We start from the raw sequence: 26,018 nt of genomic DNA on the forward strand, positions 1-26,018 counted from the left end.
TTGAGCAGCAGGAGGCTCATATCCATATGGGGTGGAATGTATATGGGCGTTAGGCTGGGAAGCTGCAGGCTGTAGGGTACCCAACGCCAAGAAGAAATATTCCAGCATCATCTTGCAACCATGGTAGGATGTCTATTCTTCCATGGAGATGCTCTTGCAGGTCAAAAGGGGAGACTCTGAAGTGTCGGTTTAGTTAGGTTAACATTACTGAGCAGAAATCCCTGGCAGGTGGCGGCGCTGAAGGGATGAGGAGATGCTGCAGGACCCCTGGGGAGCCTGGGCTGGATCCTGCCTGGAGCTGTGCACCACTGCTGCTGGTCTCCGAACATGCACGAGCTCCTCACATCTCCACACTGATGTGCTGGGGTCCCACACCAGTTCCAGCATCCCTGCCCATGTTGCCAGCCCACACGTCGGTGTGCACCACCAGCACAGGGACAGGCAGGGCTGCAAAGCGACCGCCACTTTCAAACCCACTGCCCCAGTACCAGCAAAACCGAGATGTGGATGCTGGTGGAGAATCATGACCTCCATGCCTACAGGATGATTTGTGGCTTATCCAGGCTTGCATAGACCTTTTTTTGAATGTGCAGAAAGCAGGATTCAGTAAAGCCACCTGGTCTACACCAGAGCTCTTGTGCTACATCCAGCCACAAGTATCACAGCCCCATAGGTGCTCAGCCATGTCTACTGCTCAGGACATCCTCCATGAGAGTATTAGGATGTTTGTGAGGTTGAGATGTTTGTGAGGCTCCCTCCCGAAGAATGGTCCTTGCGAGCTGTTCCAGTGATGGAGGCAGAAGAGTAGGATGCTCCTTTCTGTATCTAGGGTTTGGTGACACACTTTGTCCCAGGGGATGATCCCAGGATCTGGACAGGTGCCCCCACCCCGGAATAAAAAGGTTTTTTCCTTTTTTTGCCTCCTCTAGGCTCTTGAGGATGGGCTGCTCCTCCATGCTACAAAGACCTCGAGCACAGGCAGGTGATGGAGCTGGGGGCTGGAATCTGAGATGGGAGCAAGACCCTAGGGCCAGCGCTTTGGGGCGGTGTGTTACAGCAGCAAAACTGGAGACTCCCACGGGCAGGGAGAGGCTTTTCACTTTTCAAATGCTCCCAACGTGCAATCTGCAGGTTTGTTCTTTGAGGAAAAGCCATCCGAAAAATCACATCCTCCTGCTGCTTCGCCCATAATTTTTTTTTTTTTTTTTTTTTTTTTGTGATCTGCAGAGCTTTTTCTGAGTCAGGTGAGGCTCAAAAAACCAGGTTCCCTGCATTACGGTGACTCTGAGGCATAGGATGCAAAGGTTTTACAGTCAGAGGAGGTTACCCTTCTCCTCTGTGGCTTTTCCCAATGAACGTGAGCGTAAGCTTGTGTAAAACCTTCATGCAGATTGCCTTGCGGAACCGAGTTTAGTGAATCAAGCAAATTAAAAAGGCTCTGCAGAGCCACCTTGTGCCCATCAAAAGCATTCTGGAAGAACGCAGCAGTTTAAAGGCAGGGAGTCTGAATAAAATATACACAATTTATTTATAGGAGGTTTATAGCTGTACAACGTTGCCTTTCTGATCGGACCACTCTCTGATCTTGTGCAGCGTGACACGTCAGTGCCTTTGGAGATGAAGACAAGTCACAGCCTGTTTTAACATGCAGACATCAAAAAGAAAAGGATTTCACAGAGTGTAATGGCAGACTACTTGCAACCATTGAAATGATTAACAAAAGAGATGGAAAATAAATCAGAGACACGTCCTACAAGACCTGGAGGGGACTGGAAAGTGCTCATCAGCTCTGCCCTCCCCTCAGACAAAAAAAAACCCTGAATATTTCTGTCTACTTCATTCAACGAGAAAAGGCATCAACATTAGGAAAGGCGTTTCAATAACTGCCCTCCCCCATCTGCTCAAACAACACAAGACCAAAAAAAAGCAACAAAGGTAATTTTTGTTATTCCATTGGAAATGTCGGGAGAAGAAAACTGCTCCTCTAACTTTTCAAAAGTTTTCAGAAAAAAGGACAAATATTACTGGTATTAAGACATTTTGGTCCTGATATAGTATGTTGATTCTTTTTTTTTGAAGAAGCAGCTGTTAAAGAGCTGCTTTTCCTCTCTTTATGGCTTGATTCTCTGTAGGAAGGAAGGAGGCTGCCCATGGGTACCCCTCGGCAAGCTTCAGCGCCGTTCCTTGGGGATCACGGTGCGGTTTGGCACATGTCAGGGCACTCCTGGCCAAATGGCTCTCATTTGCTGAAGCTACCAGTAGCCCGATTTCCTGAGAAAACAAGGCTAATGCAGGCAGGCTGGCTACCCCCATCTGATGGTGATGGTGCAAAGCTCCTGTGATGTTCCTCTGATGTTCTCCCTTAGCTAAATAGCTCTTCTCCCTGCCAGGTGAGGTATCTTTGGGCATCACAGTCCCTCTCACATACCACTCTGAACATGAGCCTGTGAGATCTTCTCCTAAGACCTAAATCATGCCTTCTAGCCCCACAATGCTGCTTCCATTTATTTTTCAGTGATGAGTCCCATGAACAAAACCAGAATAAAATCAAAGTATCTCTGAATCGGTCTGCCCAAATTCAAGGATTTGCTTTGACCTTAGGGTGAAAATGTCACTTTATCAAATTAGGAGCCAATTCCGCAAGATGCTGAACTAACCCAGGTCCCAGTGATGGCACCAGGAGTTGGAGGGTGCTCAGCACAAGCCAGGAATAATTGGGACCTGGAAAGAGCATCCTGTGGGCCACTGCTTGCCTCAAAGTCCTGGAAAACAAGACCTAAGAAAATAAGCAATTTGGTCAAAAACCAAATTCATAACCACAGGAGGTAAACTCTGAAGATGAGGAAAGGGGAACAACAGCCTACAAAAATCGATGAAGTTGTACCGTACGCTTCTGGATGCACCAAGAATTGAGCTGGCAGCTAATGTGACTTTGGGGAACATCTTCTCACGTTGCAGACTTAGCAGATCTTTAGGGACTTTTTAAAAAAACACAGACTTGCAGCACAAACATGGGCATTTAGAAGGGCAAACAGAAAACCCTACTGGCTATGACAAAAGAAAGCTTTCCTGTTCACTTGTTCTTGCAGGCAGAGGATTCTTGTCAGGCCAATATTTACCAGGATTACAAGATTACATCATGAGTATTCATTTCCACTTGCACGCAGGTGACTGCAAAAGATTTGCTTGTTAGAAAATCTGACAGAAAAATCCCTTAGCTTGCACCATTTTTAAAGGCACACGAATAAAAAAAAACCCAACCTAACAACAGGAGGAAAAACATGCTTTGAAACCTGCCCCGATCAGCTGCTGACAGGCCAGGCAAGGGTTTGTGGTTTGGCTTAGCTGGGATGGTTTATAAGAAGCCGGATTCTGCCACCCAGTGGAATAAGGAAGATAAACCCAGTCTTCATGGCAAACAGGAGCAGAGGATGGCCCTAGACGTGGCCCCGAGGATGCATTTGGGTTGTGCTTGTGAGACTGGCTCTGGCACTGCGCAACTCATCCTCCAGGCCAGGAGACTGGAAATTAATGGTGAAAAATAGACACTGGTATGAATTAATTATTCCCAGCATTTTCAGGCTGCACTGGGAGCAGTAGTCCTCTTCTCTCCTCTAGCACAAGCTAAAATCCCACTATTTTTTTAAAAGAATTTGGGAAAGCGAGGCACTGAGACATGATGCACTGTATGCAGCAGTAAAAATGGTGCCCATTGAGCAAAGCTCCCCATCCCTTGGACCTGATGCTTTGGCCTTCAGAGGAACTGATCTCCTCTTATCTAAACACTGAACGGCCCCAGCAGACAACCCACCCCAACCACGGGGGTGAGCTCTTGGGATGGGGACTGCATGAAGACATGGAATCAGCGGGCACCAGGGCAGGTCGAGAGGCACATGCCGGAGCTGAGTCCAGACCGATTCAAAAACTTGACCCCAGAAAACAGTTGTCCCACCATGGTTGTTGGCATCTTTGCATCCTTCAGAGTTGCATGGGGTTGAACAAGACTCAGGAGGAGACAGCTCATCCCTAAAATGATGGAGCCAGTAGTCTTGTTGCCCCTGTGGATTTGGGACTGCCTTGCTGCATTTTCCTTCCAGTCGCAGTATGCAAACCCATACCCAGAAAACATCCAAAAGGCCCCAATCTATTTTTCCCCTTCTCCTTTGCTGAGGTGCCTCCACAGAGAAGCGATTAAATGGCAGTTTCACAGGAGACGACTCCACGCACACTACTCTAAAACCAAGCAGGCACATCGAAGATGCATTGAAGCGGCTGGTGGGACCACAGCGGACACACGTGTGCGTGGTGGCACGTGCGTGCCAGCCCGTGTAAACAAACAGCATCAGGGCATCGTGCTCTGGCTGTCAGGACACACAGCGTGCTCGCGGCGATCCCACGGGGCACACGGCAGCGGTGGGGGCTGCAGAGGACGCCAGCAGGAGGATTGTTGCGGTTCCCCAAAAAGGCACCATTTTTCAACATGGAAAACACAAGATTGGCTCCTTTGAGTGGAATGCATGCATAGTTCATATACACTTTGCAGATGGAAGGTAGGCTCTGTGTGTGCGTATATATATATATATGTATGTATGTGTGCATGTTTATATACACATTTGTGGCACCAGAAGAAGAGTCCTTGAGTACTTAGACGTTGGTGAGGATGTTACTGCTCAGCAGCCTCACGGCGATGGTTCCAGAGAGATCGTTTGATCTCCTGTTCCCCTTGTCCTGGAGATGCAGCGTGTGCACTGACTGCCGGTCGCTGGGATCCCCCGTGAGCACCACTTGGCCCAAGAACTCGTCGCTTATTAAGTTGTGGTTCCAGATCTGGGGAAACAAAACAGACATGAGGGCAGCTCCTTGAGGGATGCAGCCAACTTTCACGCACCGAAGAGGAGAAGGGGTTGTTGGGGACCTGCTCTGAGCTGGAGCCGTGGAGGTGGTCGAGGTGTGGGGTGGTTCACTCTGTAACTGAGAGGGGTGAAGGACATGCATTCACCAGTTGTCACGGCTCAGCTGTGGTCGTGAGAGGTTGAGCTGCATGAGCTGATGATGTTCAGCCTTGGGGAACAGACCCGTTGTGGACAGTGTGAGGAGAAGGCAAGTGGGGGGGGGTCCAAGTGAGAGAGGGTCTCCATCCCTCGGCTCACTGCTTGCCTGCTGGATACCTGAACAATGATGGGTTGTCCTGGCTTCTTGCGGTAGAAGAGACCTTTCACGTCAAATTCTGGAGATACCGTGTTCTTCTTCACTGGAGAGCGAACCTTTTGCCCTTCGCACTTCATGATGACATAAGGGTCAGCTCCTGGGGAGAGAAAAAGGAATTTTTGCTTTGTTGTAGCTCCTGTAATTCCTCAGAGCCCTTTTCCAGGGGTGTCATGCAGCAGTTTTTCTCCACACCCCACCAGAGGAGATGGATCTGTGCCAAAGAGTTCATCACACCCCAGATGATGTCCGTGAAGCTCAGCTGATGGGCTCACGCTTACTCCTGTTAGGTGGCATTGTCCCCCGTGTGGCAAGCGGTGATGGACTGCCGAGAAATGGCCACCTCTTCCCTGACCACATATTCTATATAACACTCCTTCATCACCCAAAATCCTCCTGGCCTTTGGGATAAATCTTTCATGGAAGACACTGACCTGCTCACCTCTCCCTTTCAGGATTTGCCCTGCTGAAGGCAGGCAGAAATAAAGCCATGGAGAAGAGAACTGGGCTCACAGAGCTTGTTTCACACAAAGAAACCGAGAGGAACAGCAAGAGCCTTCAAGCTGCAAAACCCCACTTGCTTCTGCTGCAGCTCGTATACTTCCCAGCCAGGCTAACCTTGGCTTTACTTTAAGGTGATAACTAGCTACATCAGCAGGGACTGTGCTTTTCACCCCTATGCACAAATCATTGGCACATCTTAAATTCCTCCCAGATTGAGACTCAAATGCTGCAGGGGTTGTCAGTATAACGACTAACGCTGGGGTAAGAAACATGCTGGGTGGTCAAGGTGATGAGAGATGGCACAATGCTGAGCCAAAATTAAGTTCCAAGATGTGTTAATTTATGAGATCAAAAAATGAGACCCCTGGGGCATTGGGGTGCTCACCAAACCTTGGTGAGCAACCAATGAATGGGGAGCCTTAGGATGGAAATATATTTAAAAGACTTTTAAAAAGGTGAAGATGGTTGTTAGAGTATTTGCTTTGGGCAAGAATTGAGGGAGAAGATCTTGGACATTAGGAGAAATTTCTTTACTGAAAGAGTGGTCAGGCCTTGGAACAGGCTGCCCAGGGAAGTGGTGGAGTCACCATCCCTGGAAGTATTTAAAAGACGTGTAGATGAGGCCCTTAGGGACATGGTGTAGTGGGCATGGTGTGTTGGGTTGACGGTTGGACACGATGATCTTAGAGGTCTTTTCCAACCTTAATGATTCTATGATTCTATGATTCTATGAAAATGTCAAAAAGAATCATTGGTGGCAGTGAGAGACATGGGGAAGAGAAAGATTGGGCATTAGGGGGCAACCAGGGGAAATGAGTGGGAACCAGAGGAGATGAAAGCAGACAAAACGGGTAAGTGGGAAGCCAGAGGAGAAGTTCATGAAGGGATGTGTAACAGGTCAGTGGGAAAGGAAGGTTATCGCAATATCCCAGCCGGAACAAGACAGTCATGGGGAACAAGCAGGCCACAAAGTTGGAGAGTAAAGTACCAAGTTCAGAGAATACCAGGCTTCAGCTGGACGGTACCTGAGCTTCCAGGAGAGGGAAATAGTCCCTCATTAGTGAACATTTTCCCCTTATGAAACAAGTGCTCGTTTTGGGAATTTCAGTAGAGAATGAGCTATTGCCATGGAAATTTAACCGCCAGAATGCATTTTCTCACCATGAGTTTTAGTGGCTCTGATGGAAACACAGACCAGGTGGATGAGTTTTCTTGTCCAAGGGAAATGTGGAAATGAGGAGGAAGAAACCACCCCCTCCTGAGGGCCAGGGATTTAAGGACCACATCTTTGATTGCCAGACCACCTCCTTGCTAGCTTTCTGTTTGCAAGGACCTGGCTCCTCTGGTGAGACACAGCTGCTGGATTTCACAGCTGTTTTTCCAAACTAGCCTTGTCTTTTGGGATGTCCCATTAAATTCTCATATTCCATCAGCTGGAGCCAAATTCCTATCTGTAAATCACTATTTCCAAAGTAGTGTGAAAGGCCTGGGCCGGGAGATGCGAGAGATGCCATTGCACTGGAAAGCACCACACATGCAGGCTGTTGGTGGTGGGAGCTGAACAGCTGGAAAGCAGCTGGAAGAAAGCCATTCCCAAGGGCCTTTTGCTGAAAAAATGTTTTATGGCTCCAGAATCCACATGTACCTTTGTCTGAAGGAAAGATAAAGCTCCTTGTTTCTGTGAACAGTTCAGAGACCTTTGGCTACAGATTTCCCTGCATTGCTACAGATACACTGAGCTATTGTGAGTAACCCAAGAAAAAACAACCTACCTAGGGTAAAATTCCCTCCCCAAACACCAGACAGGATAGAAGGAGTCTCTCTGTGGCATGTGATAAATAAGCAAATTGGGGTTGCCCTTGCCCTACGGAAGGATCCTGCTCATTACTTTCGGGGCTCTAGTGGTACGGAGCCCTGACAATAATGCTTGGGTGAAAAAAAAACCAAAACATTTTAATTAAGTTTTTAATTTAGATTTTTTAAATTTTCAGCTTTCAATTTTTATACTTTAAATTTGGCTTGAAAGTGCCTGGCTAAACCTTGCCACATTCAACACATGTCCTTGACTCAGGAAATGGGGGAGAAAGGCCAGGATCTGGTCTGTTCCCATGGTGGAAAGGCATTTGCTTCTCTAATCGCAACTTCTAGACCTTTCATCCCTACTTCAATGATCTCCCAGTACAAGTCATCACTACCCCTGGGTTTCTTGGTCCAGATGCCCCAGGAGGACTGAACATGGGGCTCTTGCCATGAGCTTCTGTGTGGCTGCAGGACATGGTGAGGCATGGTGCTGCTGCTGTTTTTCATGCAAGAGAAATGTTGGATATCAAAATTGCATCAGAGCAGGGTAGGACCATGCAAATGAACCTTTAGAAGACCAAGGAGGCAGAAACACAGTGAGCTGTGCTGGTGGTGGCTCAGGTCATCTCAGAGGGCTCCTAGGAGCCAAGCGTGGAGCAGGACTTAGAGGAAATAGAGGGAGAGGCTCTTGATCCATACCATCCCAAAATGAGCTAGATTTGACCTACCCTGTACTGATAGACATTTATCCAGTCTCCGGTGATGAACACTACCCCAACACATCAGCCTGTTCCATTGCTCCTCTGTCCTTCCTACTAAAAAGCTTTTAAATACGATTCCTGACTTTTACAGCTGCTCATACTCAGGAGGAAAGTGTGGATTTGGGGAAGTTTTGGGAGGATCTCCCGAGGATCTTAGACAACAGCCTAAATATAACAGCTCCCAGATCATGTCCACAGCAAGGAGTTTGATTCTCCATGGATTTTCTCCTTCTCTGGTGTCTGAATCAGGCATGTTCACTGAAAAAAATATCTGAGGACATAACAAATCCCACCTCATGAAACCACCTTCCCCTTTTCCCACTGAAGCAACCATCTCCCAACTTCTCCAGGACTAGACAACAGGCAGGGAAAGACCAGTACCTCCTTGGGAGTCCTGATTCTTGAGCCCGGCTGCAGCGAGGACATGGATTTGGGATACCACTTGCGGGTAACCACACATCCCGCTCCAGCAGGTGTGTGGTGGCTCATCCAGCGTCAGCTCTCTGCAGGGAAAAACATGTGGCCTTTGAGAGGCGCCCAGCCTTATCCCATGGGCAGACCAGAGAGTTTGCTCTAGCAGGATGGAAGGAGCATAGTCCATGTCCACTATCAGACTCTGTTCCCCACTCCGACCTCCTCAACCTGGGTTTGGGATGCTCTCCCATGTCATGCTTAGAAGCAGAATGGGAGCTTCTCTGCATGTCTGTGGTGAGACCTGTAAAGATCCCCTGTCTCTTGGCCACCCTTGAAAGGAAGCCAAACACCAGCTCCAGGCAAGCCTATGACCAACTCCAGTCAGAAAAACCACATCTCAAAAGCACGAGGCTGTCTCCAAATAGCCAGCTCCTCCCCATCACTGCTCTTGCTCCTTACCGGCAATCTGAAGGCACATCTGTGAAAATCCTGAGAAGGAACTCGCCTACATGACCGGGGTCAAAAGTGGTGGGGATGATAACGTAGCGGCCTTCCTTCAAGTCCGTCCTCAGGAAGACGCTACGGGAGTTGATGTAAATGGAGCTAGCCACCTTCTGCTGGAGGGTGTGCATCCGGTAGTTCCTGTTCAGCTCCACCTGGGCAGAGACCACAGCAGGACGGTCAGCACTGACTGACAATGTATTGGTATCCACCTTGGGGGGCCAGACTGCGAGGACTGACCCCACAGCGCTGGGAGAGCTGGAGTTAAGAGAACCAGCAAAATGGTCCCAACTGGGTTGGATGGAAAATAAGTGTGGATGTGGCTCTCCCAACTCTGTTGACTCAGGGACTCATTCTCTCTTGCATCCCAGATTGACACTGGGGGCCCAGCAAGTAACACATAAGGATCACTCTAACGGATTTCAACATTTGGAGGTAACAGACTAACGGTTGCTTTTAGCAAGGAGAACTTGTCCATGCTGTCACTGTTCACCTCTGAAATCTCTCGTCATCTCTAGCGGGGGGCAGGCTGTGCTGAAGGCACCCCAGAGGCACCCAGATAATGTTTAAATGAACAATACCAATGGTCATGCAGGACGGATGTATCACTCCACCACTAACAAATTTATGGGGGTATTCAGGCCAACATGCAGGAACCACGATCTACCTTATGGATATCAAAGCCTATGGCCAAGTTCTCTCCTTTGCCTTCTTTGCGACTGGTCCTTTTTGGCTTCTGCTGGATGGAGATCAGCACTTCATCTTCTGCCTTCTTCACATCAAACACGTACTAGAAGCAAAGGGAGGAAGGTAAGGGAGGACTTCTACTAAGACAGGATCACTGGGCATGGGTGGGGGTGGACACACAGTAGAGTTAATCTCAGCTTCTCCTCACCCGCCTCACTGCAGGGACAGCCTGGCTTCAGTACCAGCATTGAGAGCCCCTACCCACTCCTCTTGGGAACTGGCATCATCTTGTCAAGCCAGACACCTTTTTGACTCATCTTAGAAAAAGACTGGGAAATCCAGTCTTTGAATTGCTCGGCAGAATCCAAGGAGTCTAGATGCAGTCTCATACCAGAAACTTTCACCCCTTGCAGTCTGCCACAAGTCCTCCTACAACGCATGTATGGAGGAACCGATGTTCACAGAGACCTAAGATCAAGGCTAATACAGAGCTGGAAGCAGGAAACAACTTTCCCACATCCTTGATGACAACTCCTGCAATGGACCAGACCATCCTTCATCTGCTTGTTAGATGAAGGACTCACAAGAACTTGTCTCATGTTACTGAGAATCGCAGTTCAGAGCAGGACAGGACAGAAGAGTTTGTTCCAGGAGATGAACTTCAGAGTAAGGCCTTTTCTGAAGGCCAAGCTAGAAGGAAATGGTCCTATAAACGATACCTGTCCCGGTAAATTTAACAGTGCCAAGGTTTGGGCAAAGGAACTGGAATTTGATCATTCAGACATCCAAATAGTTGGAAATGATTCCTGGCCCTGTTTGACGGCACCAGCTAACACTGCTACCCTGTGGCACGGTTTGCTGTTTCCTAGGGCCAGGACACTCTACACCAGGCACTTGGATGCAGTCTCCCTGATAAGAGCGGTAAGGTTAATAGAGTTGGTCTGGATGCTGGTCATGCTGTGCCAGCGGTCTCAGCCAGAGAATGGTCATGAGCACATTTAATCTACTAGAGTTCTGGTAGCCATTTTGGCCTTCTAGGTCCCTCTAGGAGATTTAAACACTTGGAAGCACATGTGAAAGCTCCAGAAGGTCCTCTGCTCCATGACTCACTTGGGGGTTCTGCAAAAAGGTGTCCTTGTGGTTGATACAGCCTCCAGAGCGGTTCTTCAAGGGGTCACTGTTTCTGGTCCACGCCCCGTGTAGCACTGCCTCCTCCCAGGTCTTGTGGATGCTCAGGTAGGACGTGTTGATGAGACGGCACTTGATGATGTCCGTGAAGTATTTGCAGAAATCTTCAAAGGTCATCCTAAGTCAGGAAAGGACAGAGCTGGGTTATGCTTCATTCCCCCGAACAGTACGCTGCAGGGATTTTCTTGGTCACCTGTTTGAGACAGTGTGTGGGTAGCCTCTGATGGCTGATGAATAAGAAAAGAGATGGAGATACCTTTCTCCGTGCATGCAGTAAATAATTCTTCCGTTTAAACACTAGAGCTATGTGTTTTGGAGTGGGAGAAGCAGAGTAGTGGCCCTTCCTCCACACATGGGTACATGTTGTATTGAAACGTACCTGGTGAGGCTGTTAAGTTCAGCACATTCCTAACAGGTTCCTGGTGAAATAGTTTGGACCCAGTGTGATACAGAGCAGCATGGCCATCCAAAGCTAATACCCACGGGCTCAAGGAGGAGGCTTCACTAAAGATTCGAGGGCTTGGAAGGCCGTTTGCTCTGGATAGCTGTATGCATGGAAATGACTCACATGCTTCATGGGGTGGGAGGACTCTGTGAGCGTGGCCCATGGCAATAACCCCAGGAGGGACTCACCAGAACTCTCCGTCGTCTTCCACCGTCATCCCCATCTTCTCTCTCTCACTTTTACTCACTTTCTGCCACTCCTCAGAGCTGTGGGAAGAGTACAGGATCATTACTGCGAGGGCAAAGGGACACACAAGAATTCAAGAGGCTACTTGGCCTCGGCAGCATCTCTCAAGGGCACAAGGCCTGTATGAAGCTCCAGCCATACAACCCGTCCCTACACTGCTCTGGTTAGCTCATCTTCCAAACATGGGGGGACTGCAGCATGGCTTGGAGCTTCAACTTCCTTCCTGACCAGTGGAGCTGAATCCAGCTTGGCAAAATTTTGTTTGGCCGGTACAATCACAACCCTATCAGTGAAGATAACAAAATGGACTCTGGCCAAAGGCTCTGGTTATACCAGCCCTTGGTTCTTCATCCCACCCACAGACACTGCAGCAGTCAGTGGTGGCAGGGATTGATTCTGTTGGGTGCTATTTTTGCTGCAATAAGAGTGGGAGTGGAAAGGTGAGCTATAATCATCCTTCACTAGTGTGAACATGCTGGCAATTTCTCCACAACACCCACAGAGTCTTAATGAGAAGGTCTGCCAAGCTGAGCCACCCTCCTGCTGACCTCCAGGGACCCCAGGGCAAGGAATGAATCTACCCCAGTGAAATAGTAGGCTTAGGACATGGGTTGAAGCAGCATCCCACAGCTGCCTATACAACGTTATCCTATGGGTGTGGATGTAGTCAAATTGCCTCATGTCTCAAGGCTTGCTCCAACCCAGCTTTTCCCACCAAAAAAAGGTGCTGCTGCTGCTCATCCTAACTCACGTGTCACTCCAAGGGCCGTTCCACTCCCGCTCACCCCACGGGTTGCGCATGCGGATCATGTCCAGCTTCTCCGACTTGAAGAAGGACAGCAGGCCATGGCCCAGGCGGACCTTCCGCACATCCGTCACCGCGTACGCGTGGCCCTTCACCAGTCCGCAGGCCAGGCGGGCCTCCATGTCAGCCGCTGACATGGCCTGGGCAGGGGGACACAGACAGTGTAAGACAGGGGGATGTGACCGCCTTTGCAGGGACTGGATGAAAAAGGAGCTCAGATTTCCTCACAGGTTTCTCTGAGCCAAAAAGAAGAGCACCAATGCTCGGGGAGAGAGCCAGTTGCCTCGGCAGATGTATCAGATACCATTTTAGGTGCTAGATCCTTCCTGGTCTTCATCTGCTCTATGAGGTCTCTGAGCTCCCATGCTGTCAACCAATAAAGTTGATTCTACTGGTTATAATGGGAGGTCCGGCACCCAGTGTTTATAGAGATGTCCACATGCAGACACCAAAACACCCATTTCAAGGGTTGTGGGATGAATCTGGGCTCTTGGACATAGCAATGAGGAATAAAGAGGACTGGCATCCAGGCTTGACACCTTTTGCCATCCACAAGAAGAAGTAGGAACCCTTGGCCATAATTTATCTGATCTAATTTAGAAGTCTCCGACAGTGTAAGACAACTGCATCCTAAAATGCCTATTCCCCTGAGACCCTGACCATACAGGTAACGTTGCTTACTTTGATGGAGCAGCTGATGAGGCCTCCCCGGTTGTGCACCTTCAATACGCGCTCAAAGAGGAGGTTTCGCTTGGCTTCATCAGCAATGTAGTCCCCTTCAGTCAGGTCAATAGGTTCAGAGATCCCACCGGTAAAGTCTACCAGGGCATCAGCTGTGTTGCCTCCATCCAGGGCCTCATAACAGCCTGACAACCTGAAAGAGGGTGACGGGGATGGCACAACAACACTGGCTTGACATTTTAAGGGGTCTGGGACAGTTCTTGGGGCAGCCTGGAGAACAGAGATTTGTAATAGAACTTTCAGTGGGTGAGGACAGCAAACTAGGGTGAAAAAAGAAAGACCCATGCTGCTTGCAGCACTCTTGCTGTCATAGGACAAAGTAAAGGGAACTTGAAATCTCTAGGATAGGCGTTACTTAAACAAACGTGGAGTTGGAGGATATTTTGCTTTGAGGGTAAATTAAGGCTACAGAAGTTTTTTTCTTACAGTTTCTGTCTGTTTGAGATATGTCCTACTCCTCCCCAGGAAAGCTGTTGTTTCCACTGGTGCAAACCAACTGATGAATGAATTGAGAGGAAAAACAGGGTGCCCGGGTCCCAGTTTGTCCTTCAACCGCCTGGGTACCTACTTGGCATAAGCTTTCTCCACCAAGGCGCACCAGAACTCGTTCCTGGAGTTGGAGTGGCAGTAGATGAGTTGGTTGTGGAGCGTGGGCAGGCGGTCATCTATCACCACGTCCAGCCACTGACCGAAACGCCAGAACTGGAAGTGGAAGATCCCCACGTAGCTCTCGGGTTTCTCAGGATTCCACTCCTGCTCCTTCCAGTCTGGGATGACCTGCAAGAGAGGAGGCACGTGCACCTAGGTTATTCCCTTTTTTGCTGGGTTTGACTCTTATCTTGGAACTAATGCAGACAATATCAAAGACAAGGAAGAATGTGAGGGGAATGGACTTGCTTACAGCCTGTTGGGGACAGATTTTGGACCTGGTTCCTCCAATGCAGACTAGATTAACATGTACTGGAATAGCTTAGACTTCATCATGCCTTGGAAGATGGAGCTAAAGATCCTCGTCCTGTTTCTTATAATTCTACCCTAGACATCTGCTGCCATCTACTGCTGCGGACAGGAGCAGAAGAGATCTGACCAGGGATGGTTATTTTTATGACCGCACTTTTGTTCATTTTAGTGTCAGTAGGGTACCACTAAGAGAGGGCACCTTTTTGATTCTTTTACTTGATTCTACTGTGACTTGACTGGCCCAAGAACAAGTGTTGTATTCATCTACCTGCTGGCAATGAACAGAGACCAGACACTGCATACATCTACTCTGCTAAATAAAAGTGGGAAAAGTGAGATCCCCATCCCCACAAGGTCTCCGTTCTTCCCTGTCAAGAGCTACCATGCTCATCCAAGCAAGCAAGCATGGGGAGGTGACTTTCTGAAAGAAGGAAAAAAGGGCCTGGGGTGAAAGAAACCCTAGAGCAGCTGAGGGGCTGAGGGAGCGCGAGTTTGGTGTCACTGCCATCTGCACTACCAGTGGGACAGGCACAAGCGAAGGGTAGCTGCCAAAGTCCATAGTCCTTCACAGCTGCAGGCACCACCAGCTTTGCTTTGGATGGAAAATCCACCCAACAGCTGGGACAGAAATGGGCACAGCCATGCACAGATGCTGCATCTAGGAGGATCTGCATTTTATTTAGACCGGGACATAGAGGCACACAGCAAGGAACTGCCCCGCCACAGCTTGGCTTTTGTTGAGGGTGAAGGCAACATGGTTTTACTTCATGTCCAGGGTGGGCCGTGAGGTCATGTATAGTTAATGTAGTTGATAGTTGACAGGTACTGACCGATTCAGCTGCAGGAACATGACCGACTGTCCACACCTTTGCTTCTTTACTTACCAGCTCCCAAAGCATCATGATCTAAGCGAGGAAAGACCCCAGCGTGCCCACAGGGAAAATTATGGTCCAATACACCAGATAATCACTGTCCCGTGGAGACAGCTGCGAGTCTTGGGGTGGGATAGGACAGGACACAGCTACATTGCATGGAAAGAGGCTCTTCAGGATGTCCCAGGCCATGGTGAGATCCCCTGTACCATGCCTTGGCCCTTGCTCCCTGCCGGAGCCTTCTGCTTTTTTTTTTTTTGGCTGCCGTCACGAAGCCGTAACCCTGCAGAGAGACTTCTCTCTGGAGAGCCCCCCAACTCCTTAGCAACCAGCAACGATCTAGCCCAGGGCTTTTATTGCTCCTACACTGAAATATTAATGATGCCATCAGCCCTGCGAGCTCAATGGCACTCTTGAGTTGTCTAGATCAATAGATGCAGAGCAGACAGAGCCATGAAAAAGAGCTGCTTTTGGAGGGTTTGGTGTTTTCCAGGAGTGCTAACAGCGATGCCCCAGACTCTCTCTGGGAGAGAGCCGGGAAAGGTCAGACAGCCCTCCATCAGTCCCCATCGATTCCCTCCTGAGTGGAGCTCATCCTAATGAATTGTCATAGAGGACCATTGTGCTAATCAACTCGCTATTAATGTGGGCTTAGAAATGATTACGGCATTGATTAGAGGCAGTTTCCAGCTGGCTGGTTCTGAGACTTGCCATTACTGTCATTGGTGGCAGGAGATACCAGTTCCTACCATCCTCCTCCATCCCTTCATTTGGGGACAGTGCTGAAAACACCCTCTGCTGCTGAAGGTAGCAAAAGCGGTCAGCCTTCATACGGAGCAGGATCCAGGAGCAAGGACTGGTCATGTTTCTACACCGACCCAAGGGAAAATGAGAGGAGCCTGATCTCCAGAGCCCAACCTGTCCTCAACCTGCCAAAGTTCAAGGTGTGAGCTCAGGTTCCTCCCCTGAGCTCCTCCCAGAGCACAGCATCCCACCCAGGCCAAGGATCCCTCCAGTTGCTTCACCCCCTGGCCAAGGTGTCTGTGACTCCCTTGGCTGTAGGGGAGCGGTGGCAGCTCTAGCTGCGGTGCCTATCGGGACATCACACTTCAAGGCATAAAGCACAACCCCTGTCTGTGACCTGCCACTGCGTATTACCTAAAGGATTAACCTGGGGTACATCTACAAACCCCAGCAGTAGCTGGAGCCCAGATCCCTCCAGGAGATCATCATACGACTGAGGTCTGCGGCTCCCACTCACTCCCAGGAAACCTCCCCAGACATGTCCAACCTTCTTCAGTGGATGCTGGAGAGCATGCCATGGACCACCCATCCCAGGATCCCACTGAGTCCTGGGCTCAAATTGGTTGTGCGACACTGAGGCAGTGGAAACCATGTCTCATTCACCCAACTGTGCTGCTTTTTGCTTAGGGGCTCCCAAAATCTGGAGCTGTAACACCCTTTACTGGGACAAATTTACAGTGAAAGGGCTCAGAGACAGGTAAATTGGGAGCCCAGAAACACCAGGTTCATTTCCCTAAGCTGGTTTAGGGCTTTTCTCATTTTTCTTGAGTGGCTAATGAAGAGGAAAGGCACCTCTGACCCTGGAGAAAGGTCCTTGATTAGAAGGAGGAATTGGTAGACACCGATTCCTCCAAGCAGGGGCTCTTCTGCTGGGAACTGGCCAGCTCAGGAAGGGGAGGGAGGGACCCAGCTGTGCCAATCTGCTGAACCACGGTACAAACTGGGATGAAATTCCCCTGGGAGATGGGACAGAGAGGTGTACTTGAAAGCCTTTATGGGATGCTGAAACTGTGTAGGGAGAGTTTTAGTGACTGGTGTAAAGAGGCTTATCTTCCCTGCAGCAGAGAGAGATCACACTGCCCCACTCACCTCCCTCCCCCAGCTCTGATGGAAAGGAGGATCCACCTGAGGATCCACCTGAGGATCGTTTCCCCACCTCTGCCCAGCTTCAAACCCCTCCCCAAAGCACACAAACTCCTAAATGCTCCATTAAGCCTTTCACACCAAGAGAAAAGAAGGTAAATGTTCATTTTACTTTTTACAGGAGATAAAAAAGTGCTCAAAAATACCAACAGTGACTTGAAAATTGGTGGGTGCTGCTTTATTGTGTGCAAGATTGGGGCAGCTTCCAAAAAGAATATGAAGAAGACACGCACAGCCTCAGTCCTTACGGGGAACCCTGTTGACTAGGCTTTTATTTACTGTGGTACATCAATACCCAGCAAGGTATCTGCAGCAAGAACTCTACCCCAGCAACCAGCAACGTAGCAATGGCATATTGTCAGACCTGGCGTGTAAAATCCCCTTTGGATGTTGGCAGTGGCTCCTGTTATTTGATCTAATGTGGTTTGCAGTCAGGAACTCTGCTCTGGGATGTATGAGGAGGGATCTCCTATGGGAAAGTCTGCCAGGACCCTAGAAGTGGGTTTGGCCCACAGTGGGTCCATGCTATGACCAAGCAGGGATGCATCCATTTTTATCTCTCCTCACTGAGTGAAGCATTTCTTGGGGTCTAAACAAAGACATCAACTTCTCTGGCAATGTCCATGGCATGGCTGTATGATTCGGTGGTTGCTGAGCTTTGGTTGTGGGCAAGACTCAAAGCTCCCACCATCTCTCCAGCCAGTAGCTGATCTTCCTGCTTTCCTTCTCCTCTTTTCCTGGCATAGTTTGAGCATATCATTTTATACACTATTGTTGGGCTGGGGAGGGCATGAAGTCTGCATCTCTGGAGGCTTTGAAGAAGAGGTTGGACTCTTATGGGGATGGTACGCACAAGTCAGCAGGCCATGGGTACACCTTGTCCTGGCTTTCCCATCACTGCCCTCTCCTTACACATCTCAGGAAAATCTCAGGCCATACCTTGAGGAGCGCTCACCCACATTTGCGTGCGATCTTAGCAAAGGACCAGTTGTAATAATACTTGACTCTTTCAAAGGACATTTCTATCTGTGGGTCTCAAGAAGCTTCATCAAAGTACCCTCCACTTTTTGATGGAGGAAAAGGCAACGTCCAAAGTTAGTAGTTTATTCACAGTCATGGGACAAGCCAGGCACAAAACACTCTCCTGCCTCTAAACCTGCAAAGGTACCGTCTCCCCTCTCTGCTCCCATGGCCACCCAGACATCCCTCCCTGCCTCAGCATTTGTAGAGGGTGGGAGATGCTGTTTTTTAGGGACAGCAGCAGCAGGTTCCTGCTTTTCAAAGTGCTCTGGAGCCTCACAGATCTCTATAGATGCTTCAGAATAAATATATGCATGGGTGCTTTAAGGCCACAACAATGCACAAATTGTTTTTGCTGCAGGGGATGCAATGCTGGCTCAGACCTACAGCCTGCTCTGAGCTGCTGGCTCACTTGCCCGGCTCTGCACACACATGCACGCCTGCTCCAACCCATCTCAGGACCAACAATCTCCAGGCAGCACAAGGTGAGCCATGTGCTGAAGTACATCTCCCCACAGTGACCCCCAGCAAGAAATGGTGGCGACTGTCAGGAAAAGGGTGGTCCAACCTCCCTGCACCAGTTCGTCCAGTGGGTTTGCAATCTGCAGAATTCAGCATGTCCAAATGTACTTCAGCTTCATGGCAAGGTGATCCTCCATGGGACTGGTCTTCACAGACACCAAGCAGCCACCGTTGCAGCAGGAATCACTGCAGCCTGCAAGCACTCAGCATCCTTGCAAGGAGAAGCACTCCATCGCAAACAAGCTCTCCCTTTTTCATGGCTAGGATGGAAACTGGAAGCCAGGGCTCTCTCCAGGTTGTCTCTCCTGTTTCTAGTGTGGCAATTCCTTATTTTTCCATCAGGCTTTTGGTACGCAGTTGGAGGACTTAAGGCAGCCTCATATTTCCAAGTCAGTAAGACCCTGCGCCAGTCAGATGTGGTGAATCCCTGCTGAATTCACAAGCATGCAGTTTTATGGTCTAGGCAAATACAGCAGCAAGCTCATGGCCCCCTCCTCCCCATCGTTCAGACAGAGGACAGCAAGTATGGGGAACGTTTCACAGGGCTGAGGGGTTCCAGAAGCACCGAGCTGTCCCCCACTTTTTCGCGACGCCGTCCCTCATTAAAAAAAAAAGAACCACGTAAAAAATGAACCGAGAACCGAACTTAGAGAAAGAAAAATGAAGACAAAAGCACAGCTGGAGCAAGGAGGGCTGAGCAAGAGGGGATCAAGCTTTAAAAATGATGGAGCCCTTCAGCTGAGCTGGTTCAAGGCCGTCAGTGAAAGCGAGGAGGAAATACATCACCTTGCGGATCTGGGCTAACTCCGCTATCCGCTCCCCAAATTCCTGGGCATCTGCCTCATTGCACTCCACCTCCTTGGCCCCTGGCTTCTTCCAGAAGATGCCCGCCGGCTCCAGCAGCTGCCGGTTCATAAGGTGGGTGAGATCAGGAGTCCAGTGCTGGGAGGTGCCGGTCACTGTGACCTTCCCGGGTCTCTCCAGCTGGATGTCCCAGCGGAGGAAGCGCAGGTTGTGCTGCTGGATGAAATCCACTCGGTAGACGTGCTCATTGGGACACAGCAGCTTCTCACCATCCTGGGGCCTCACGTTTTTTTGCTGCAGGCTCTGGAATCGCAGTCGCATGCACCGGGTGAGCTGGTCATCACGGACGAAGGGAAGCTCGAGCATCCCTGCCTCGGCTGCCATCGCCTCGGTTGCTCCTCTGCTACGTCCTCAGCAACGTTTGGCTTTCAAACAGGACACGCAGGGGGAAAAAGCCTCCAAACCCCCGGAGCTGGTGCCCCCTCTCCACGGTCCCAGCGGTGCTAGGCAACCCGGGCCAGTGACGCAAAACACCCTCCGGGGCTTCCTCTGGGTGCCCTCCCGCCTCATTTGCAGATTAGGAACTGATGGTGCTGCTGTGCACGATAATCTATAGGGAAGGGATGTCTGATGTCAGCCTCCCTGGCAACCTCCCTGACAACCGCGGCTCGTTATCTTGAAACGAAGGCGTGCAGCCACAGGGATGCCACCCACCAGGTCTGGGTGGCAGTGGCTTTCTCTGAGTGTAGGCTCATTGGATAATTCAGGTTGGAAGGAGACTCTGGAGGGGTCTGGTCCAACCTGCTGCTCAAAGCAGGACTTACTTCAAGGTTAAATCAGGTTGCTCGGGGCTTTGTCCAGTCCCTCTTGGAGTAGTACCTCCATGGACGGAGATCCCACAGACTCTCTGGACCCCTGTTCCAGTATCTGACCACGCTCATGCTGAAGATAAGCTGGAACTTGTACTGTTGTCTTTTGTCCTGTGACTGTGCATCCCCAGCAAGAGTCTGGCTCCATCTTGTCCACACCTTCCCATTAGGGACCTGCAGACAGCAATAAGCTACCCTTTCGCCTTCCCTCCTCCCGGCCGGCTCTCTCAGCCTCTCCTTGCATGTCCTGTGCTCCAGACCATCTCGGTAGCTTCTATCAGGCTCGCTTCAGTCTGCCACTGTCTTCTTCTGGGGACCCCAAAACAGTGCCCAGATGGGGGGATTAACAAATGCCAGACAGAGGGAAAGAATAATTTCCCTTACCCTGCTGGCTGCAGTCACGTTAGTTTGGCCCCCATCTCTGCAATGGTGCATGTTTGACTCATAGTCAACTTGTCCCTCAGGAACTCGTGTCCTTTTCTGGATGGCGCAGCTGGTGGGAGTCAGGCTCCACACTGCTGCAGCAGCAGGCGGATGCCAGCAGCTCAGCATGGATCTGCCTGCCCTTGAACGGACTGGCCCGATGTTGGAGAGGGTGCTCACATGTGGGCTTCACCTTAGTGCACCTGGGGAAGGGTAACTCAGGCACGGTCTGCGCCTCAATGCTTGTCTCTTTGGGCCAGGTGGAGAAGCAGGTCCAAGATGCAAGCAACCCAAACAACTTCTTTCCAGGCACGGCAGGGATGCTCTGAGCCCACGTGAGCACTAGCAAGACCATCGTGCCCAACCTGGAACCACTCATTCCCCAGCAATTGCTGTGCATGATTAAACCCAGAGCACTGGTATTGTGCTGGTGGGTTGTCCAGACAGTGGATGGGATAAAGGGGGATAGTGCTGAACGCTTTTCTCTTTGCAGGGTGCTGGGTGGCTCCATGAGGCTGTGGATCCTGAGGAGAGGTGCCATGCCAAGCCATGCCCCCCTTCTGCCAAGTGGCCCTGTGACACAACAGCTAAACCACAGCCACAGTTTTAGGTGCACCATGGAAAGGCCTGACTCCTGCAAGCGTGCTATGGTATCTTTGGGATGTAGTTACTGGTTTGGACTCTTAGAGAGTGCAGGGATTTCAGCACAAAGCTTTAGACGTTGTGTGGAGTCAAGTCGTTTGGGTTCTCTCCATCCTATCTGTGACTCAGGTTGGCTTCTGCCACCTGCCATGTTTGCAGGGCACTTTGGGAGCTCAAACTGTGTTAAATGAACTCCAGGAAACAGTTTTTCTAAAATATTTTTACAAAAGGCTGTGCCATCACCTGGACTGTGTCACACTTGACTCACAACCACCCAGAATGATCCCTGGAGGCTATCACTTTGATTTCCAGAAGAAGTCCCAAAAAAGTCTCCATCAGAAGTTGGCCTTGGCCAGACAAACCGCAGACACCAGGGGCCCAAGATGGGTCATTTTCCTGGGAACTGTCCTGCAGCCACCAGTCTGCTGTTACTCCTAAAGACCCCAAGGACAGTCAAGAAAGCTAAGAGCTACACAGACCCATTTGAAGGGACAAAAGAGAGGTCTGAGGAAACCTGACCCTTCTGGCTGTTCTCTGAGCTCTTGCCTCACTTGTTTACTAGCTTTAAAACACCTTTAGCAACAACTGTTGATCCAACCCTTGGGTTTTAAAAGTTCAATAACCCTGGGGACCTTTTTGAGCTGAGCTACATGTGACAATGTCACATGGACCTTGATTGGACTGCCTTCTTTCTTTTACCCCCCTATGTGGTAGCAGCAGCAGAAGCAATGACTTTGCACCTGATGATGAACGGACTGCAGTGGGGTCCAGCCCCCAGGCACCATGCGATGTTCTTCCCCTGCCCTGGCTAAGGCACAATATCAGCCTTTGGGTCCTCCTCAGAGAGAAATAACTAACCCCAGGCTGTAGAAGACCTGTGCAAAATGGACTTTGGGAGGTGGGTGCCCTCAGAGCTATTTGCTTGTGGCATCTCATCCAAGACTGCCCTGTGCTCTGCAAGCAACACAGGGGGAAGGAGACCAGGCTAGGTGGTGGAGATGCAGGGTTGTCTGAACCACTTGGCCTCAGAGTCTGGCCCCTGTCCCTCCTTTGTTGAGCAATACCAATGCAACATGTGGGAGCACAGGTTATAGATCCAGACAACCCCTTAGGACAAAGCGCTGCTGGAAATTATTTAAACCTCCCCCCCATTTCAAGGCCTTAGAATTATAGAATCATAGAATCATTAAGGTTGGAAAAGACCTCTAAGATCATCGAGTCCAACCGTCAACCCAACACCACCATGCCCACTACACCATGTCCCTAAGGGGGACCTCATCTACACGTCTTTTACATACTTCCAGGATTGGTGACTCCACCACTTCCCTGGGCAGCCTGTTCCAAGGCCTGACCACTCTTTCAGGAAAGAAATTTCTCCTGATGTCCAATCTAAACCTCCCTTGGCGCAACTTGAGGCCATTTCCTCTCGTCCTATCGCTTGTTACTTGGGAGAAGAGACCAACGCCCACCTCGCTACAACCTCCTTTCAGGTAGTTGTAGAGCACGATGAGGTCTCCCCTCAGCCTCCTCTTCTCCAGGCTAAACAACCCCAGTTCCCTCAGCCGCTCATCATCAGTCTTGTGCTCCAGGCCCTTCACCAGCTTCGTTGCCCTTCTCTGGACATGCTCCAGCACCTCAGTGTCCTTCTGGTGGCGAGGGGCCCAAAACTGAACACAGTATTCGAGGTTTCTTTCATAAGAGCTAGACACCTCTGAAGGGTCACAGAAAGGATGTTATAGAGCCAGATCACACCTAAAGCCATGTAGGGCCAGCCGAGAGTCAAGAAAATAGAAAACAGCTCTAAATTAACGTCCAGTCCCCCATTCCCACTCAGTGACTCAAACACCACAGGCTTAATGGGAAGGAGGAACATGGAGGGAGCCTTGGAGCAAGGTGGAAGAAAGCGTGTGAATAAAATCATCTCTTGGGATACACAGGGATGTGGCTGGCCCGTCCTATTGCCTTGAAGGTATTCCCCCTCCCCACACTTGAGAGAGACAGTTTCATTGTGTGAAGTGAAGCAAGGGACACACAGAGCCTAAGTTACACCCTGGTGTAAATCAGGATTACATTTTCCAGCAGCAATGGGAGACCTGGGCCAAGATCCCTGTACTGATATTTCAGTGATACTAAAACCTGCATCAGCATCTTTCAGCTCCTCCTGGACCCTGAATCAGAGATGTTTTGGTGCCTAATGACACTAAAACTAGATTTTAAACTAGGTTTAAAAACCTAGAGGTTTACTGCCTTGTCAGTCCTCTTAACGGTTACTTACATCAGCATATGGACCAGTCAGGAGTAGAGGTTTGCCCTGCAGGCATTGGGTCCTATGTGTGGAGATGCCTGAGGGTCAAGGAGCAACAGGTACCTCCAGCAATGTTATCACAATTGCACGTGCGGCCCTACCAAGGACCAAGAGGTCCATTATTTCTGGGCCAACGAAGGGGTCCGAGATCTTCGGCAAGGACCATGCTCTAATCCCAGCACATCTAGCAGAGCTGGCGTCTCTTTGGACCGAGGGGTTAATCTGTGCACTTGACGTCTCCCATTTTGGTTTAAAAGTTGCTGCTGCAGTTTATAGCCACGCTTACTCCTTGCAATTCATCATAAGCCCTCAAAGCACCTCGCAAAGGGTGAGCAAAGGTCCCATCTAATTCAGAGGTCTCCTAAAGCAGAGGTGTTCTGAAGCATGTCTGACCAGAGCCCTGTAGCAAATACCACAGGAAAAAACTGGGAGGGAAGGCTTGGGCTGAGGGCTGCAGCTTTTGCTTTTGCCAGAAAACAAACCTTTCTGAAAGAAAGAGGCGGCAGGTAAAGAAGAGCCTCTGAGACTTAAGGGCATGGAAAATGAGAAGGCACAAACACCCACAGACAAATTACCAAGGGAGGAAAAGCAATGCCATTGGCAAACTGAAATAATGAGGTATCCAAAGGGACCTGCGTTCTGTTCGGCTGGCATTTCCCAGGGCAGGGCTGGAAGTGAATGGTGAGGAGGGAAGACAACTCGCCCGCTTGCCCTTGGGAGACGTCGATGCAGAGGAAGAAGCTAAACAACCCCTTGCACCACACTTGTAACGAGAGCCGCAACAGTCACCGCAGCCACGATGGGAGGAAACCTTACTGCTTATCCTGAAGCCAACAACAGCTATCCTGTTCCCATATAAAGAAAAACCTGGATTTTAACAGAAGATGAGGATGCCGCAACAAACACAAATTCCCGAGCTTAGTGTTCATGATCACAAAAACCACACGCAGCAGAGACTGGAAGTACCACAGCTCAGAGCGCAGATGCAAAGGCGTAGGGTGGAGGGACCCCTTTTGGGTCCGTTGCAGTAGGGGGCTGTGGGTGAAGCAGGTGGTGCTGTCTGCACACACTGGAGGACTTTGGTGGCTGCCTTTTGCAGTAAAATCTAGGAAAAGGTGCTTGCAACTTGCTGGTCTCTTGTCCTACAATGAGGCACGCCTGTACCCCGGTCTGAAGCCCCCCTGCCTTAGCTTTCACAAGACTGACTTCTTCTGTAGCTGAGGACGTGGTGGAGACAGGCACAGACTGTCCAAGGATGTAGCACGGAGCACCACTGTCTGTGGTTGCTCCCCGGGTCAGCAGCCCCTTGCTTTGGTGGAGCTCCTTGCTGGTTTTCTGGCCCACAACACAGTCCCCTTTGGACCTCATGCTCGAAGGAGCACTGCTACATGGTGCAATCCAGCCACGGGACGTGCCAGGGATGGATGCTTTGGGGAAAGTAGTGGTTTGGGAGAGATACTAAGACCCTCAAATCACCCTATCTGCCCCAGCGCAAGGTGTCTCATTGCCAAGGTGGGCACATGCTAAGCAGCCGAAGAGAGGTAACGCCAGGGGGACTAGGGAAACGGGGCCAAACGCTGCAGCTGAGCTTCCTGAATTTTGTTCTTCTTGTTGTTTTTTAGGTTATTTTGGAGTGGGGAGGGTCAGATTTGGGATCTGGAGGACAGCACTTGGGACTTGATCCACTTGGTTAAGGAGAAACTGGCCAAGGGTTTGGCTTGAGTGTGATGTGACTGCAGCCGTGATGACTAATTGCCCTTGAAAGACAGTCCTTTAAGGGAGTTTTTTGCACAAGAACAGTTTTTCAGGACCTGAGGCGTCCCTGAAGAACCAGTTTTTGAGCTGGACAAACACAACGTGAAGCCAAGGTGTTGAAGACGGGCTTTGCCCTGGCCTGGGGAATCGCTTACCTTCTGCCACAGAGACTCCCGGGACGCCAGGGAGGAGCAGGCAGCCACGAACCAGCAATTCCCGACCTGGCCCTGGTGTAAGTCATGGGAGCTGATCCCGTCCACAAAGAGGTATGGATCATCGCAGATGTCCTGTGAGACAGGAGAAAAAGAGACACACTGGGTAAGCGAGGAGACAAGGAAATCAGGAGGAAGGCTTCTTGGCAAAGGAAAATCTCTTTCTCTCTTCCTCAAGCTCAATTTAAATCCCACCTGCAGCTTTCTGCTGGCCTCGCTCATCACGCCGGTGGCAGGAGGACCCTGTCCTGCCTTCTGCTCTCACCAGGACATGGGCAGCATCACTGCCAAAGTGATGCCAGACCTACTCCCTATTCTGTTCCAGCATCAGCACAGCTTTGTTATAATTATCCTTGGTGATAATGGTACATTTTCACACCATTACAGCCC

General features: G+C 50.1%; 2 protein-coding genes across 6 annotated transcripts in view; both read right to left on the reverse strand.

The window, feature by feature from the left end:
- Positions 1-1,503: 1,503 nt before the first annotated feature.
- CAPN5 (calpain 5) overlaps positions 1,504-26,018 on the reverse strand; it is a 63,514-nt gene continuing 38,999 nt past the window's right edge. For all 5 annotated transcript variants that reach the window (XM_075140302.1, XM_075140304.1, XM_075140301.1 and 2 more), the window contains 11 exons: positions 25,572-25,703; positions 13,866-14,074; positions 13,238-13,430; positions 12,503-12,696; positions 11,694-11,771; positions 10,983-11,178; positions 9,853-9,975; positions 9,144-9,340; positions 8,652-8,773; positions 5,169-5,305; positions 1,504-4,827 (listed from right to left, as the gene is read on the reverse strand). In XM_075140302.1, the coding sequence (XP_074996403.1) occupies positions 4,645-4,827; positions 5,169-5,305; positions 8,652-8,773; positions 9,144-9,340; positions 9,853-9,975; positions 10,983-11,178; positions 11,694-11,771; positions 12,503-12,696; positions 13,238-13,430; positions 13,866-14,074; positions 25,572-25,703 (1,764 nt within the window). In that variant the 3' untranslated portion in view covers positions 1,504-4,644. The remainder of the gene's footprint in view (positions 4,828-5,168; positions 5,306-8,651; positions 8,774-9,143; positions 9,341-9,852; positions 9,976-10,982; positions 11,179-11,693; positions 11,772-12,502; positions 12,697-13,237; positions 13,431-13,865; positions 14,075-25,571; positions 25,704-26,018) is intronic.
- Positions 14,084-21,515, reverse strand: OMP (olfactory marker protein). The gene has a single exon (XM_075140324.1). It carries the CDS (start codon positions 19,804-19,806, stop codon positions 19,327-19,329), a length of 480 nt encoding a protein of 159 aa, XP_074996425.1. The 5' UTR covers positions 19,807-21,515; the 3' UTR covers positions 14,084-19,326.

This window comes from Calonectris borealis, chromosome 1, assembly GCF_964195595.1.
Source record: "Calonectris borealis chromosome 1, bCalBor7.hap1.2, whole genome shotgun sequence".
NCBI classification, from domain to species: Eukaryota; Metazoa; Chordata; class Aves; order Procellariiformes; family Procellariidae; genus Calonectris; species Calonectris borealis.

Coding starts and splice junctions, on each gene's coding strand:
- OMP (XM_075140324.1), bottom strand. CDS start 19,806: ATGGCAGCCGAGGCAGGGATGCTCGAGCTTCCCTTCGTCCGTGATGAC.